The 14,103-nt window shown below is 49.0% G+C and overlaps 1 protein-coding gene across 2 annotated transcripts; it reads left to right on the forward strand.

Moving 5' to 3' along the window:
- The first annotated feature begins 3,305 nt into the window (after positions 1-3,305).
- FTSJ1 (FtsJ RNA 2'-O-methyltransferase 1) lies at positions 3,306-11,632 on the forward strand. Of its 2 annotated transcripts, XM_065900808.1 has the most exons (13): positions 3,306-3,542; positions 5,108-5,266; positions 5,542-5,611; positions 5,710-5,800; positions 6,143-6,221; positions 7,642-7,694; positions 7,780-7,833; positions 7,920-8,022; positions 8,125-8,208; positions 8,909-9,012; positions 9,102-9,299; positions 9,516-9,557; positions 11,025-11,632. In XM_065900808.1, the coding sequence occupies exons 2-12, from the start codon at positions 5,146-5,148 to the stop codon at positions 9,546-9,548; spliced, it is 990 nt and encodes a 329-aa protein (XP_065756880.1). In that variant the 5' UTR covers positions 3,306-3,542; positions 5,108-5,145; the 3' UTR covers positions 9,549-9,557; positions 11,025-11,632. The 2 variants fall into 2 exon arrangements, with proteins under 2 accessions (XP_065756880.1, XP_065756881.1); XM_065900809.1 differs by lacking the exons at positions 3,306-3,542; positions 11,025-11,632 and having other exon boundaries at positions 5,146-5,266; positions 8,915-9,012; positions 9,516-9,548.
- The last annotated feature ends 2,471 nt before the right edge of the window (positions 11,633-14,103 follow it).

Genomic DNA, 14,103 nt, shown 5'->3' on the forward strand with positions numbered 1-14,103 from the left:
GATTCCAAGAAAAGTTTGAAGTGTCCCATCCAAAGAACTAGTGAAACTTCAACAAAAAACAGATGCCCTCACCCACCACCTCCCAGCAGCAGCTTCCTCCTCTGATCATTGTCCTCCCCTCCAAGGGCCAGCCCTGCCCTCCAACATTGCCCAGCACAAGGCCACCTGGGCACACAGCTGGAGGTCAATGAATGCTACTTATCAAGTGTCATATTATCATCATTATTTTTATTTCTGCCGAGTGAACTCTTCTAGGGGAGGGGCAAACCTTCATCCAGCTCTGCACCCCATAGCTCAGCTAAGTTTCAGGGCATTGCAAATAGCAGGTGTTCCACATATGCTGGTAGGAGGAAAAACAAAGGGAAAGTGAAATCTGGCTGCAGAGGCAGCCTGCTTTAGAAGGAACAGATGTCTTTAAGCTTGACCGAGGCCTTGAGGCCGTGCCAGGGATAAGAACGCTTTGTTCGTTCATCAAAGTAGGGCCCTTTCTCAGGGTCATTTAAGGCTTTTGTTGGTTCATTAAAGCAGACCCTCGTGGGACACTTGGGATTCCTATCGAATCTATTAAAAGTCAGTTTAGGATCTTGTCAGTTCTTCTAAGCAGACCCCTGCTTTTCATTAAAACACTACTCAGCAGTCTTCAGGGGAGGGAGACACGGAGCAAAGCAGTTAACAACGCAAGCTTTCCCAGCTCTGCCACTTGGGAGCTGTGCGGCCAGGAGCAAGTTTCGAAACCTCACTGTTTCAGCTTCCCACAGGGCTTACTACTGCCTAACTCAGGGCCATGGGGAAGATTGAATGAATTAATACAGGTGAAACGCTAAGAACAATGCTTGACATACAGTAATCGCTCGATAACATCTTTGTGAAAGGAATTAATGAACTCTTCTCTGCCAGCGAAGGCATCCCCCCACTGAGCTGGGTTTGGATTCTAATCTCTCCTTTCATGCAGGCTCCCCACAGATAACTCTTCCGTCCCTCAAAGCAGCCCCTAGACGGCAAGGCTTTTTGAGTCAGCGTCTGGTCCCCTGCACCTGGACCACCCCCGTCTTTCCCTCACGTGGTAAGATGCCCTCCAGCACAGGGCTGGCCTGGCAGCTCCCCTCTCCTTGACCTTTTCAGGAGGCTGAGGGGAGGACACCTTTACACTCAGTGGGGTGCTGGGTGGGAGCTGCAGGCGGACACCCCACTTCGGGAAGAGCCTGGGGAGTTCAGAGCCTGGCTCCTGTCCCCCAATCCCCCCAGCCCTGCTGGAGGAAGCAAGTTTCTTTGCAAAAAATTAAACATCCTCTTTGTGAGAGGCAAGAAAACAGGAAGCATCCCACAGGGTGAACATGGGCCCCCAATGCCTGGCACCCCCTCCTCTCTGTGGAGCAGCGCCTGGTGGCTTGAACCCTTGCTTTCTCACACTTGCTCACCTCTGCAGGGGAGCCATGTTCCCACCGCCCCCCACAATGCCCTTGAACTCCGCTGAGAAGCTCTGGCTTCCTCCCTGGCTCTCCAGGGTCTCTGCGCGGCTGTCTACACCTCCTCCCAGGGCCCCACATAAATGCAGAGCACACCACTACGGAAAGAGTGAAGGAACAAAGCAACAAAAGGGTGAATTCAGCAAACATCTATTGAACACCACCTGTGTGCCGGGCCCTATTCTAGGCGCCAGGGGGGCAGCAGTGAACAAAACAACAGAAACCCCTGCCTAGCGAAGCTCACATTTCTCAGGAATGATGAATCTATCGTTCAGTTGTTTGAATACTCGCCAAGCTCATTCCCACTTCAGGGTTTTTGCACTTGGTGTTCCCTCTGCCTGGAATGCTCTTCCTCCAAATATTCCTAGGGTGTGCTCCCCTTCAGGTCTCAGCTCCAATGTCACCTCGTCAGAAAGCCTTCCCTGAACACACTGTCTAAAATAGCAATTCAATCCCTGTTACTCTCCAATCTTTTCACCCTCCTTTATTATCCTTCATAGCTTTTATCACCACCTGACATAACACATTTATATACTTAATAGTATATTTCATTTAGTAGTTACTTTAGTAAGTAGATATGTATAGATACTAGCAGATTTATATATATATATATCAGCATATACATTTATATAAGATATGTATATTTTATACATAAACTATACAAAAAAGCATAGATATATTTCCACATGACATATTTATTTGCTAATATATAATTTATATACTAGTAAATATTAGACATCACTATATATTTCTATATCATCACATACGCAGTAAATGGCATATGTTTACACATAGAATATATATATATATATTCTCCTTTGTCTCCTTTTCCTCATCTGTAAACTGGGGAAAACACAGCTATTATTAAAAATGAAATTATGTAAACTTATAATTAAATAAATTAGATTTTAAAAGGTGATACTCAAAACCCATCACTTCTTAATTATTATTTTACTACATTTCATTATTTCTATGCTCCTGAGATCATTTATCCCTATTTTAATTGTACTGTAGAAATAATACACAATGGTGCACTAGTGCATCTCTTCCAAGACTCTGTGTTCCGTGACTACACCTTGGTAAGTTGAAATTTGACAAGATGATAGTATGTAAACCATGGAAACTGGCAAATGTTAGAAATCAGGGCTTCCTCTCCCTCTCCACCTAAAGAGCTGATTGTTAACCATTTACCAGCACACCACTGAGAGCACTCAGAAGAGTGCCTGGCACATGGTAAACGCTGTAACAAATGTTTCCATTACTATATTTGCTTGTGCACTGGGTCGAGATGCAGTCTTTTTTTCTAGGTCCGAGTTAAAAGTGTTTGAAGAACACAGAATTGCAGTGTGCGGAACTACACCTATTTAATCCGGCCAATGACTCTCTGTGGAGTCTGAACTACTTGTTATCCCCATTCTACAGAAGAAGAAACCGCAGTTCTGAGACGGTAACAGTCAGAAGGCGCTATCAGTTAGCGGAAGTGGGATTTGAAATTGCAGCCGAGCAGCTTCTGCGCGCTCGCGCACTTAATTAACGCACTCTCCTTCCTCTCAAATTCGCCACCCCAGAGGTGATTGCACTTCGCGGCGTGCGAAAAATAAATAGGTGCCGCCGCGCGCATTGTATCTTGGGAAATGTAGTCCACAGGTTCAAGGAATACTATTGTACAAGAAGGGAGGGGCAGAGAGTACGGCGATTTTCGCCCTGTAACAAAAGAACAAAGTCAGTTCTCGTGCCTCGCGACGTTTCAGCCATGCCGTGCGCGACTTTGGCGCTTTACTCACGCCCGTTGCATGCTGGGAACGGCAGTTCGCCCGACGGGCTACGTCGGCGCGAGATGGCGGAACTCACGTGGTACGTTCAGGTCTGGTCCCCGCTTGGCGCGAGCTACCGCCTTCCACTATGACACGCTTTCCACGCTCTGGTTGCCCTTAGGCATGCGCGACAGACATTCGGATCAACTAGAATACAAACTGAAGCCCTACGACTTCTCACCGGTTTGCGCTCTCGCCGAGGCTCCGGCTGCTTGCGGACCGGCCTCCTTCGTTCCGCTTCTCCCCACTCCGAAAGTTTAAGGTAGGCCCTGGGGCGCGGAGGACTTGGGTCCCGGCCAAGACGGTTGAGGCATGCCTGCGCTGTCCCGCCGGTGAGGGAAGGAGGCAAGTTCGCCCTCGGCGCTGCAGCTGCGTAGTCCGGGCAGCTGGCACCAGGTAGGCTCCAGACCCAAGGTTTGTCTGGAGAAGGGGACCACTCATGCGGGATGGTCTGGGGGTGGGCGGGGGGGGCGCAGAGGTCCAGATACCGGCGGAGCCGGTCTTGTGGTCCCAGTGGGGACTTGGGCTTTCAGGTAATGATGAGGAGGGACCGGCGGTGTAGCCAGAGGGCTGTTAATGGGTGGGTGTGGAGGTTTGGTGGGCTGCGTGGGTGTAATAGAGGTCTGGTGGGAGTGTTATTGGGGAAATCGGTGAGGGCTAAAAGGCGTGTTTTAGTCGATGTGTTCAAGGGGGCCAATGGGATGTGTTCGTTAATTAATGAGGGGATGGTAGAGTGGGCAACTAGAAGATAATGGGAGGTAGGTAGGAGTGTGATCCTTGAGGGACTGATGGAGGTATGATATTCAGCGGGTTAAAGAGTGGTGGGGCATAGTGATTGAAAGGATAATGGTGCGGCTGTGGAGGGAATAATAGAGGCCGGTAGAAGTCATGATCAAGGAACTAATGGGAGTAGTGATCAAAGAAGAGAGAATGAGAGGCTGAAGGGGTGTTGTAATCAAAAGATTTTAGTGGGTGATGATGGTATGATCATTGAAGAATTAATAGGAGCAGAGTGAGCAGAGTGAGCAAATAGGAGTGAGTAAGCTGTTGGGTGTGATCGTCAAGTGATTGTTGGGTGGAGATAAAGGTGGGCAGTGAGGGGAGAATGTGGAACTGATGTATGATTATCAGGGATTAACATGAATGTGTGGTAGTGAAGGGTTACAAGGGGCTAGTGGTGTGATCTATGAAGGATCAGTTGGAGGGCCAGGTTAATGGGGACTGATAAATCATAGTAATTGAGAGCTCGATGGGGGACTAATAGACCATGATTCTCCAGGCATTAATGGGGGGGCGGTGATAAAGATGTAGTAATAAGGGAATTATTGGGGGCCTAATCACTTCAGGGGAGAGAGATTAAGGAGGTGGGGAGTGCAGTGAGGTAGTATGAGGATAATGGGGTGAAAGCAAGGGATTAATGGGGGGCTAGGAGGGCTATATGACTCTAGGGGCAAAGAGGAGAGCTGGGAAGACAGATGTTATTGGGGGTAAGGTGGGCAGAGAAGGGTTGATAGTGGGGTTTAATATGTGGTGTGTGAGTGACAGCAGTGGGAGGTGGACAGGGTCAGTAATGGGTCATCTATGAGATAAGGGTTGGATTTGTGGGATCTTTGGGGGGGATCTGTGGGGTTAGTGATGGAGCCTGAGAGCTCAGTGGTGGGGTCCTTCAGGCTCAGTGAGGTCATTGGGGTTAGTGACTGGGCTCCAGCCTTCCCACCTGTTGAGTGAGCTGTCACATGGGTCAGATGAGCCCGGTTTAGTTTTTGTGGTTCTCGCTGCCCTGCAGAGGTAGGTGATGGCCCACTTACTGATATAGGGCGGCGTCAGCTTACTGTTGGCAGGTCCCTGGGCAAACAGTGTGTGAGATGGGACGGACGTCAAAGGATAAGCGGGATGTCTACTACCGCCTAGCCAAGGAGAATGGCTGGCGTGCCCGCAGTGCCTTCAAGCTGCTACAACTTGACGAGGAATTCCAACTCTTCCAAGGTCCCCACTTGGCGGGCGAGTCATGGGGGGATGGGGTGGGCGAAGGGAATAGACAAGTGGGCTAGGTCTACAGAGCTCCCTGTGCTAGGTGGGCTGACTTGGAGGGTCTATGGGGCAGAGGCCAGGCAGGAAGATGGGCAGGTATGCGAAAGGAGCTGGGCATCTAGGCAGCAGATAGATACGGGTGCTCCCCAGGGGAAAGGGGTGAACTTTGTAGGGTCCCAGGTTGGAGAGGTGGGTGCAGCTGACCACTACACCTTCCTGTGTGTGCTCAGGTGTGACGCGGGCAGTTGACCTGTGCGCGGCCCCGGGCAGCTGGAGCCAGGTGCTGAGCCAGAAGATTGGGTGAGTGTGGAGTCCCAGATGGGAGAGTGGGAGGGCAGGTTAGATGGAGGGTGGACCAGGAGTGATAACTGGGCTGACATGGACCATGTTGTCCACAGGGGCCAGGGGTCCGGCCACGTGGTGGCCGTGGACCTTCAGGCAATGGCTCCACTACCAGGTGTGTTACAGATCCAGGGGGATATCACTCAGGTGAGAGCATGGCTTGGGGTGTTGGGGTGTATCCTGGGCAAAGGCCCCCCAACCTGGGGGCTACGGCAAGTGGAAGAGAGAAAGAGAAAGACAGACTGAGAAAGACAGACAGAGATGGAGTAACTGAGAGAACCCAAGAGAGTGTAACAGCAGAGAAACAGAGCCAGCCTGTCATCATCACAGAGAGACAGCAAAAAATGATCCCAGAGATGGAGCCTGGTCTTAGGCAAAGCCTGAGAATTTGGCTGACCCAGGGGCTGCGGGCCAGGGCCAAGGGCAGGTGGGGTTAGAGGGCTGTGGAGGGGGTGCTTTGGGGCCACTCATCCTCCCTCTTTTCCGTAGCTGTCCACTGCCAAGGAGATCATCCAGCACTTTGAGGGCTGCCCCGCGGACCTAGTGGTGTGCGACGGGGCTCCTGATGGTAAACAGCAGGGATTGGGAGGCCAGGCGGGGGCCCTATGTGTGTCCTTCTCTGTATGTCCCGCCTCTGTTGGCTTCTTTTACTGCCTCTCCTCTCCACTGTCAGCTGTTCCTATATCTAGCAACTTCTCCCTACCTCTGTTTCCTATTTCTCTGCCTCTGTCTTCTCCCTCCCCGTACCATACCATTTGGGTTTTGTCCACCCTTTCATCTTCTTATTGCTCATCTCTCTGCAACTGTCCAATTCCATTTCAGTGTTCACTCTTTTTCTTTTTTTATTTTCAGTTAGTTAGCCATCCATCCATTCAGCACATTTACTGAGCACCTGTTGTGTGTCAGGCACTGTTGTACATGTTGGGGAAAATATTTGTGAATAAAATTCTACTAATCTCTGGCCTTATAGAGCTGGTGTTCTAGTGGGAGCAGACAGAAGAGAAACAAGTGATTGAGCTATGTAGCCTGTCAAAAGGTGATAGGTACCATGGGGATGTCAATGAAAAGGAGAGGGAAGAGGGGAGTACCTGTAGGAATTTTAAATAAAGTTGGGAAGGCCTCATTGGCTTTAGCACAAAAACCTAAAGGAGTCAAGGGAATGGGCCGGGGGCACGTCTGGAGGAAGAACAATCCAGGTAAAGGAATTGGCCTATGCAAAGGCCCTGAGGTAGGAGGGTGCTTGGCATGTGCGAGGTATAGCGAGATCAGCGTGGCTGGATCGGAGTGAGTGAGCAGGAGAGTTGTAGGAGGTGAGAACAGATCCTTGTGTGGATCTTTCTGGGCCACAGTGGTGACTTTGGCTTCTTCACTGAGATGAGAGCGTGGGGAAAACCATGAGAGGGCTGTGAGCAGAGGAGGGCCGTGCCTGACTTGGGTTGTGACAGGATCCCTCTGGCTGCTGTGAGCAGTGTGAGGGGTGAGACCTGGGGAGGGGAGGCTGCTGCAGTCGTCCAGGTGGAGTTGAGAAGATTTGCTAATGGCTTAAATGTGGGTGTGAGGAGAGAGTGGTGGGTGGGTGTGCGTCAAAGGTAACTCGAAGATTTTTGGCTTGAACAACTGGAAGGATCAGATGAGATGGGAAAGATGATGGGAGGAGCAGGTTTGGACAGGAAGATCGGGAGTTTGTTTTTGGATGTATTGAGTCTGAGATGTTCGTTCTGATCTGAGTCTGGAGTCGAGGAACAGTCTGGACTGCAGGTAGAAATGATGATAACAATATTCGCGCCTGAGGTGGTTTTGAGAATAAAAATGAGTGCCTAAGGGTTAGGAGCTCAGAGTACGCATCTAGTTGGCAGATAGTATTTGCATGCAGAACCTTAGCAGTAAGAGAGCCTAGGAAATGTTTTTAGCTCTCTAACCTCTCTGGGAGGTTAGAACAGGAGCATAGCTAGACTGGAAGGCCCCCTAATGCTGTTCTCTTGATGCAGTAACCGGCCTCCATGATGTTGATGAGTATATGCAGGCCCAGCTCCTCCTAGCCGTGAGTAACCCTGGCTGCCCCTGCCTCAGTTTGGCCCCCTCCTGGCTGTCTCCACCTCAGCCTTAGCCATCTGTCCTGCCCACAGGCTCTGAATATTGCTACACATGTCTTGAAGCCAGGGGGCTGCTTTGTGGCCAAGGTAAGGCTCAGGGAACCTGGTAGGGGGTAGAAAGGGGTCTCCAAAGGTCATCCTCATGCCTTCATCTCTGCCTCCCCACCCTGCAGATCTTCCGAGGCCGGGATGTGACACTGATCTACAGTCAGCTGCGTGTCTTCTTCTCCACCGTGCTCTGTGCCAAGCCCAAGAGCAGCCGGAACTCCAGCATTGGTCAGTGGGGTGGAGGGGCCAGGCTGGGGGGTGTGCATCTCAGGGACCCATCCGCACGGGGTGGTGGTGGCAGTCGCCCCTCACTCCACCTTATCCCCACAGAGGCCTTTGCTGTCTGTAAGGGTTATGACCCCCCTGAGGGCTTCCTGCCGGACCTGACCAAACCCCTGCTGGACCACTCTTACGGTGAGAGCCAGAGCCCTGGGCCCCATCCCTGGGGAGAGTCTGTCCACCAATGGAATTTATGTCCCAGGAGGGCCCTCAGCCCCACCCCCTGGTGGAAACTCTGCACCTTAGGGGAATTCTGTCCCAAAAGGATCCTCAGCCCCATCCTCTGGAAATTCCACCCCCGTATGGATATTTTGTCCCAGAAGGATCTTTAACCTAGTGGCCTAGTGGTAACTCTTGGACCTGGTGAAAAGTCTGTCACAGGAGGATCCTGAGTCCTACCCCAAGGGAGACTCCACTTGTCTGCGGAGATTCTAGACTAAGAAGACTCAGTCACGTCCCAGGTGGAAACCCCACCCCTGTTTGGGAAGGTCATCCTGTGAGGACCTTCAGACTGGCCCCTAGAGGGAAAAAGCACAGAGCAGCTCTTGTGGCAGGCACACTTGAGTGAGACAAAGTCCAGACAGTATATGGCAGGTGGACCTAAGTGCAGTCGGAGAAAAGTGGGTTGGGGGTGTGTGTGTTTTAGAACAGGTGATCATGGAGGGCTTCCCTGAGGAAGTGATCTGAACCAAATGAAGGATTTCTGGTAAAGGAGGGTAAGAGTAGCTGGTGGATACGTTGGGGAGGCCTTGGTACTCATCCTGGGTGCAGCCTGAGTCACGACTGTTCCCAGACACCCCAGCCCTGTCCTGCCTCATCTCTCCCTGCTTGTCAGATCCAGATTTCAACCAATTAGATGGTCCCACCCGCATCATTGTACCATTTGTGACCTGTGGGGACCTGAGTGCGTATGATTCGGACCGCAGTTACCCACTGGACGTAAGCGCCCAGCCAACAGTGGGTGGGTGGGGGGTGCTGTCCTAGGTTCCCAGGTCCTCACCACCCCCTGCCGATATGTGTCCCTGCAGCTAGAGGATGGCTCAGAATACAAGTATACTCCGCCCACACAGCCCCCCATCTCACCACCATACCAGGAGGCCTGCACCTTGAAGAAGAAGGGGCGGCTGGCCAAGGAGATGCGCCCCCAGGACTGCCCCATCAGCACAGTGGACACGTTGCCCCAGTCCCTGGCCGCCCCACAGCGCCACACCCTGCTGGCCTCTGAGGTCTGGAAACACGGGCCCAGAGCCCTTAATGCCCTTTCTCTGTGCCCACAGTGACCCCCTCCTCGTGTGCCTCCTTCTGCCCCAAATCACATGGTTTCTGGGACAAACTTCTCTTCCCTGCCTCCCAATAGCTATAAAAGTCAATGGGTAAAACCAAGTACAGTGAACGGAAAAGCTTAGCCAAGTATCTGAGTCCCTTCTTTTTTTCTTAAGTAGGTGGAAGACAGTGAAATGAACTGTTCGCCTTAAGATGTTAAGGTAAATTTGCCTTTTTGTCTAAGAATTTGAGTAAATGGCACCTTTAAGAAAAAACTGAGTAAAATTTCACCTTTGAAATTTTTACATCAACTGGTAAGATTTCAGTCAGCAGACCTTTACTAAAACACCTGATCTTATGTGCCAGGAACTGCTTTAAGGATTTTACATATTGAGGTACTCAGTAAACATTTATTGAGCACATGCTGTGTGCTGGGCATTGTTCTAGGTTTGAAGATAGAGCAGGGAATAACACAGACAAATATCCTGGCCGTCAGAGCTTCTAGTTTGGGAAAGAGGTGATAAGCAATAACACAGTCTAAATGCAGGAGTTTCCACCCACATATACACAAACTATTTATCTTGACCTCTCTATATATGTACATACACACACACACACACACACACACACACACACACACACATACACATATATAAAATGTAAAAGTAATATGGGATATGAAGAAATTTTTAAAGCAGGGTAAAGAGGTCAAGAATTCTAGCGGGGGGCAGTTTGCAGTTTTTAAAAAGGTTATCATGGAAGGTCTCACTGAGGTAATGTTTGAGCAGAGACCTGAAGAAGATGAAGGAGGGAATCGTGTGTTTATCTAGGGGAAGAGCATTCCAGGGAGAGGAAATAGCAAATACAAAGGCCCTGAGGTGGAACCCTGCCTGGTATGTGAGGGAGCAGTGAGGAGCCAGTTTGCCTGGAACAGTCTGGGCTAAACCTATCAGTGCTGGAGGGCTTCGCACACTCAGGATACCACATTAGAGGACATCCCTGTCTGGCAATGGCTTTGCAGGTTATTCAGACCAAGTCTTCCATTAAAATAAGAAGTAAAAAAGACATCTTTAAAAAAATGAAATGGCAAATCACAATGGGAAGAGATATTTATAATCTCTATATATAGTATCCTTGATATTTAAAAAACTGCTATAAATCAGTAAGGAAAAGAAAATATGAGAATGGCCAGTAAGCACATGAAAAGCCGCTCATCAGGGAAATGCAGGCTAGAACTAAAAAGATTGACAATACTAAGCGTCTGGAAAGATGCGCAGCAGTTGGAACTCTTGAATACGCCCATGGCAGCATATAATGGTGTAGCCACTGGAAAATTGTTAGGCATTATCTGCTAAAGCTGCATGTGTGCCAGTTCCACTCCTAAGAAATGAGTACTAGAATGTTCCTAGCCAGCACTATTTGTAGTACCCCCAGACTAGATACAGCCCAAATATCCAATAGCTGTAGTATGGATCGTTAAATCCTGGTTTATTCGCAGTGGAGAGCTACACATCAAAGAATGAACATTATATGTTTTATGCATTTTTCTGTGTGTTATGGTTCACAATGAAAGTAAAGGAAAAAACTTCAAAAAAATGTTAGTAGCTGAGCAAACAATGATTATAGTAGAAGACAGTGGGGAAACATATTTTGGTTTAAAACTTCCTTTTACTTTGACCTTTAGTTAGCTGGCAATCTGATAAGGACTCGGAAGCTGTTTGCTGTCAGGAAAACCAGAACTTGAGTTGATGAACTTGTTTTCAAATATCTCATCAACCGGTCCTGAACATACAAGCTCCGAGTGGGAACCTGCAGCAACCACCAGGAACACAGCGAGGAAAGAAACATCACGGAATGTCCGTCTGCACTGCAGAGGGGATTCTTGAGTGGGGTCTTGCCTCTTCTCTAAATCTTTCCAGCCGTGTCCTGATTATGTCCAAAATTTACCCTGAGAGCGGGGGTTCTTAACCTTGGTAGAAGTCAGGGTTATGTGTGGATTTGATGGAGGGAAATATTACATCTTTATTTTCACTAATATAACTGAAATTTTAGCTATACTCCCGGATCTGAATGCTGGCGTCAAATCACAATAGTAAAAGCAGTGCCTGCAGCTTCCACCAATACAGATCACAGTTACTTTTTTATGTTATGTTACAGTCGTTGCAGGCATCTTAAAATATTGTTCACATTGGTCACTACTTTGAATAAGATCTTAAAATTTGATGTATTAATAAAAAAAAGTTCATATAGCATCCCAATGTTGTTTCATTTTAACATGGTAACTTTTTCTAGTTTTATTGAAATATAATTGATATAATGTGTAAGTTGAAAGTGTACAACATAATGATTTCATACATGTGTATATTGCAAGATGACTACTGCGGGTTTAATTAACATCTATCACCTCACATAGTTACAGTTTTTTTTCTTGTGATGGGAAGTTTTAAGATCTGCTCTCTTAGCTACTTTCAAATATACAATATAGTATTGATAAGTATAGTCACTATGCTGTATATTACATCCCCAGAACTTATTTATAACTAGAAGTGTTGTACCTTTTGACCACCTTCACCCATTTTTAGATTCCACATATAAGTGAGATCACACAGTATTTGTGTTTCTCTGACTAATTTCCTTTAGCATAATACTTACCTCAGGGTCTGTCCACGTAGTCACAAATGGCGGGTTTCCTTTTTTTATGGCTGAATAATATTCTATCATATGCACATACCGCATTTTCTTTATTCATCTGTCGACAGACCCCTAGGTTGCTTGCATATCTTGGCTATTGTAGATAATACTGCAGTGAACATTGGGGTACAGATAGCCAGATAGCTCTTAGAGGCAGTGATTCCATCTCCTTTGTATATATACTCAGAAGTATATATTTGGGATACGGGGAACAATTTTTTTTTTTAGCTATGCTGCATGGCTTGTGGGATCTCAGTTCCCTGATCAGGGATTGAACCCACACCACGGCAGTGAAAGCCCAGAATCCTAACCACTAGGCCACCAGGGAACTCCCCAGAGCAAATTTTTTACATTAAGAACCCCTCTCTTAAAGGAATATCAGAAAGTCTGCCATGACTGCCGCCCTGAATTTCTATATTTTAGCAAACAGGAGCTGACAAACACGAGCTACATGGGCAGACCCGGCTTCCGCAGCTTACTCGCTTATCTTTAGAAAATCACTGTTCTTTGTCCACACACCAGCCATTGACCTCAGGACTACCAACGTCCCAGTCTGTGACCCCAGGTGTTTCTATACCTGACTTTGTGACCCTGGGAGTGTCCATACTGAGTCTAACCCCAGGGGGCCCACACCACAGCTTGTTAACCCAGGAGTCTTATCACCCACATCAGTATGACCACAGGAATGTCCACACCCCAGTCTGTGTGACTCCAGGAATGTAAAACAGAAGTATCCACACAAAAGGTGGTGTGTCCACACCCGTCACCATGTAAATTCAGCAGTGTCCACACTAGAGTCAGTGACGTCCCAGGAGTGTGGACAGCCCAGTTTGTATAATCCCAGGAGTATCCACGTCTCAGTTCCCAGGAGCGTAAACACACCAGCCTTTGGGACCCTGTGGGCATACTCACCTCGGGCTGAGTGTACCTGGTGTCCACCCCCATCTGTGTAACGTCAGAAGTATACGCCGAAAGTCTCTCTGACGGGAGCAGTGTCTAATTCCCAGTCTGTGCAAGCCAGTGGAGTCCACACCCCCAAGTGTGTGGCCGAGGAGAGGCCCACCCAGCCTAGGCCTGCTCTCTGAGCTCAGGAGTGCCCACTCTCCACCTGCGTGGCCCTAGTCTTGTGACTCCAGGAGTGTCCACGCCCCTCAGTGTGACCCCAGAATTTGCCACGCCAAAGTCAGTTTGTCCCCAGAGGTACATCCGTCCCAGCCCGTGTGTCCCCAGTGGGGTACTTACTTCAGTCTGAGTGACTCCTGGAGTGTTTCCACCCCAGTCTGTGATGACAGGATTGTTTATTCTCCAGTCTTTGTGACCCCAGGCTTTCCGCAACACAGCCTGTGTTACCCCAGAAGTGTACACGTCCTGGTCAGATGACTGCAGGTTTGTCAGTTGCTTAGACTGTGTAACAACAATGGGTGTCCATTCCCCTGTCGCTGTAACCCCCAGGGTTACCACACCTCAGTCATTGTCGCCCCCCAAGGGTGTCTACAGTGTAGTCTGTGTCACCACAGGAGGGTGTACACTCCAGTCTGTGTGACACCTGGAGTATTCAAAATATAGTCTGTGACCCCAGAAGTGTGCATATCCCAAAGCTTCTGACCGCAGCGTTGTAAAAACTCCAGTCTGTTTGACCACTGCAAAATATGTCAGTCAGCGGCAGTGCCCACGTCCCAGTCTGGGTGACTTCACCAGTGGCATATGTCAGGCTCTGTCACCATAGAAATGTCCACCCCCTCTGTCTGATCCCAGGAGTCTCCAGATGCCAATGTGTGTCCTGAGGGAAGCACACCCCTAGTCTGTGTTAAGAAAGCATTGTTTGTTTACACCCCAGTCTGTCACTGTTGGCTTTCCACCTGCCAGTCAGTGTCCCCTAGGAGTGATCATTCCTCAGCGCTTGAAACACCAGGAGTGTCCACACCCCAGTGTGTGTAACCCCAGGAGGACCCACAGTCAGCCTGTGTTTCTCCAGAAGGGTCTACACAATAGTCTGCATGACCCCAGGATGATCAACTTTCTGTGCGACCACAGGAGTGGCCACCACCCAGTCCATGTGTCCCTAGGATGGTACAC

The sequence above is a fragment of the Phocoena phocoena genome, chromosome X, assembly GCF_963924675.1.
Source record: "Phocoena phocoena chromosome X, mPhoPho1.1, whole genome shotgun sequence".
In the NCBI taxonomy this organism is placed as follows: domain Eukaryota; kingdom Metazoa; phylum Chordata; class Mammalia; order Artiodactyla; family Phocoenidae; genus Phocoena; species Phocoena phocoena.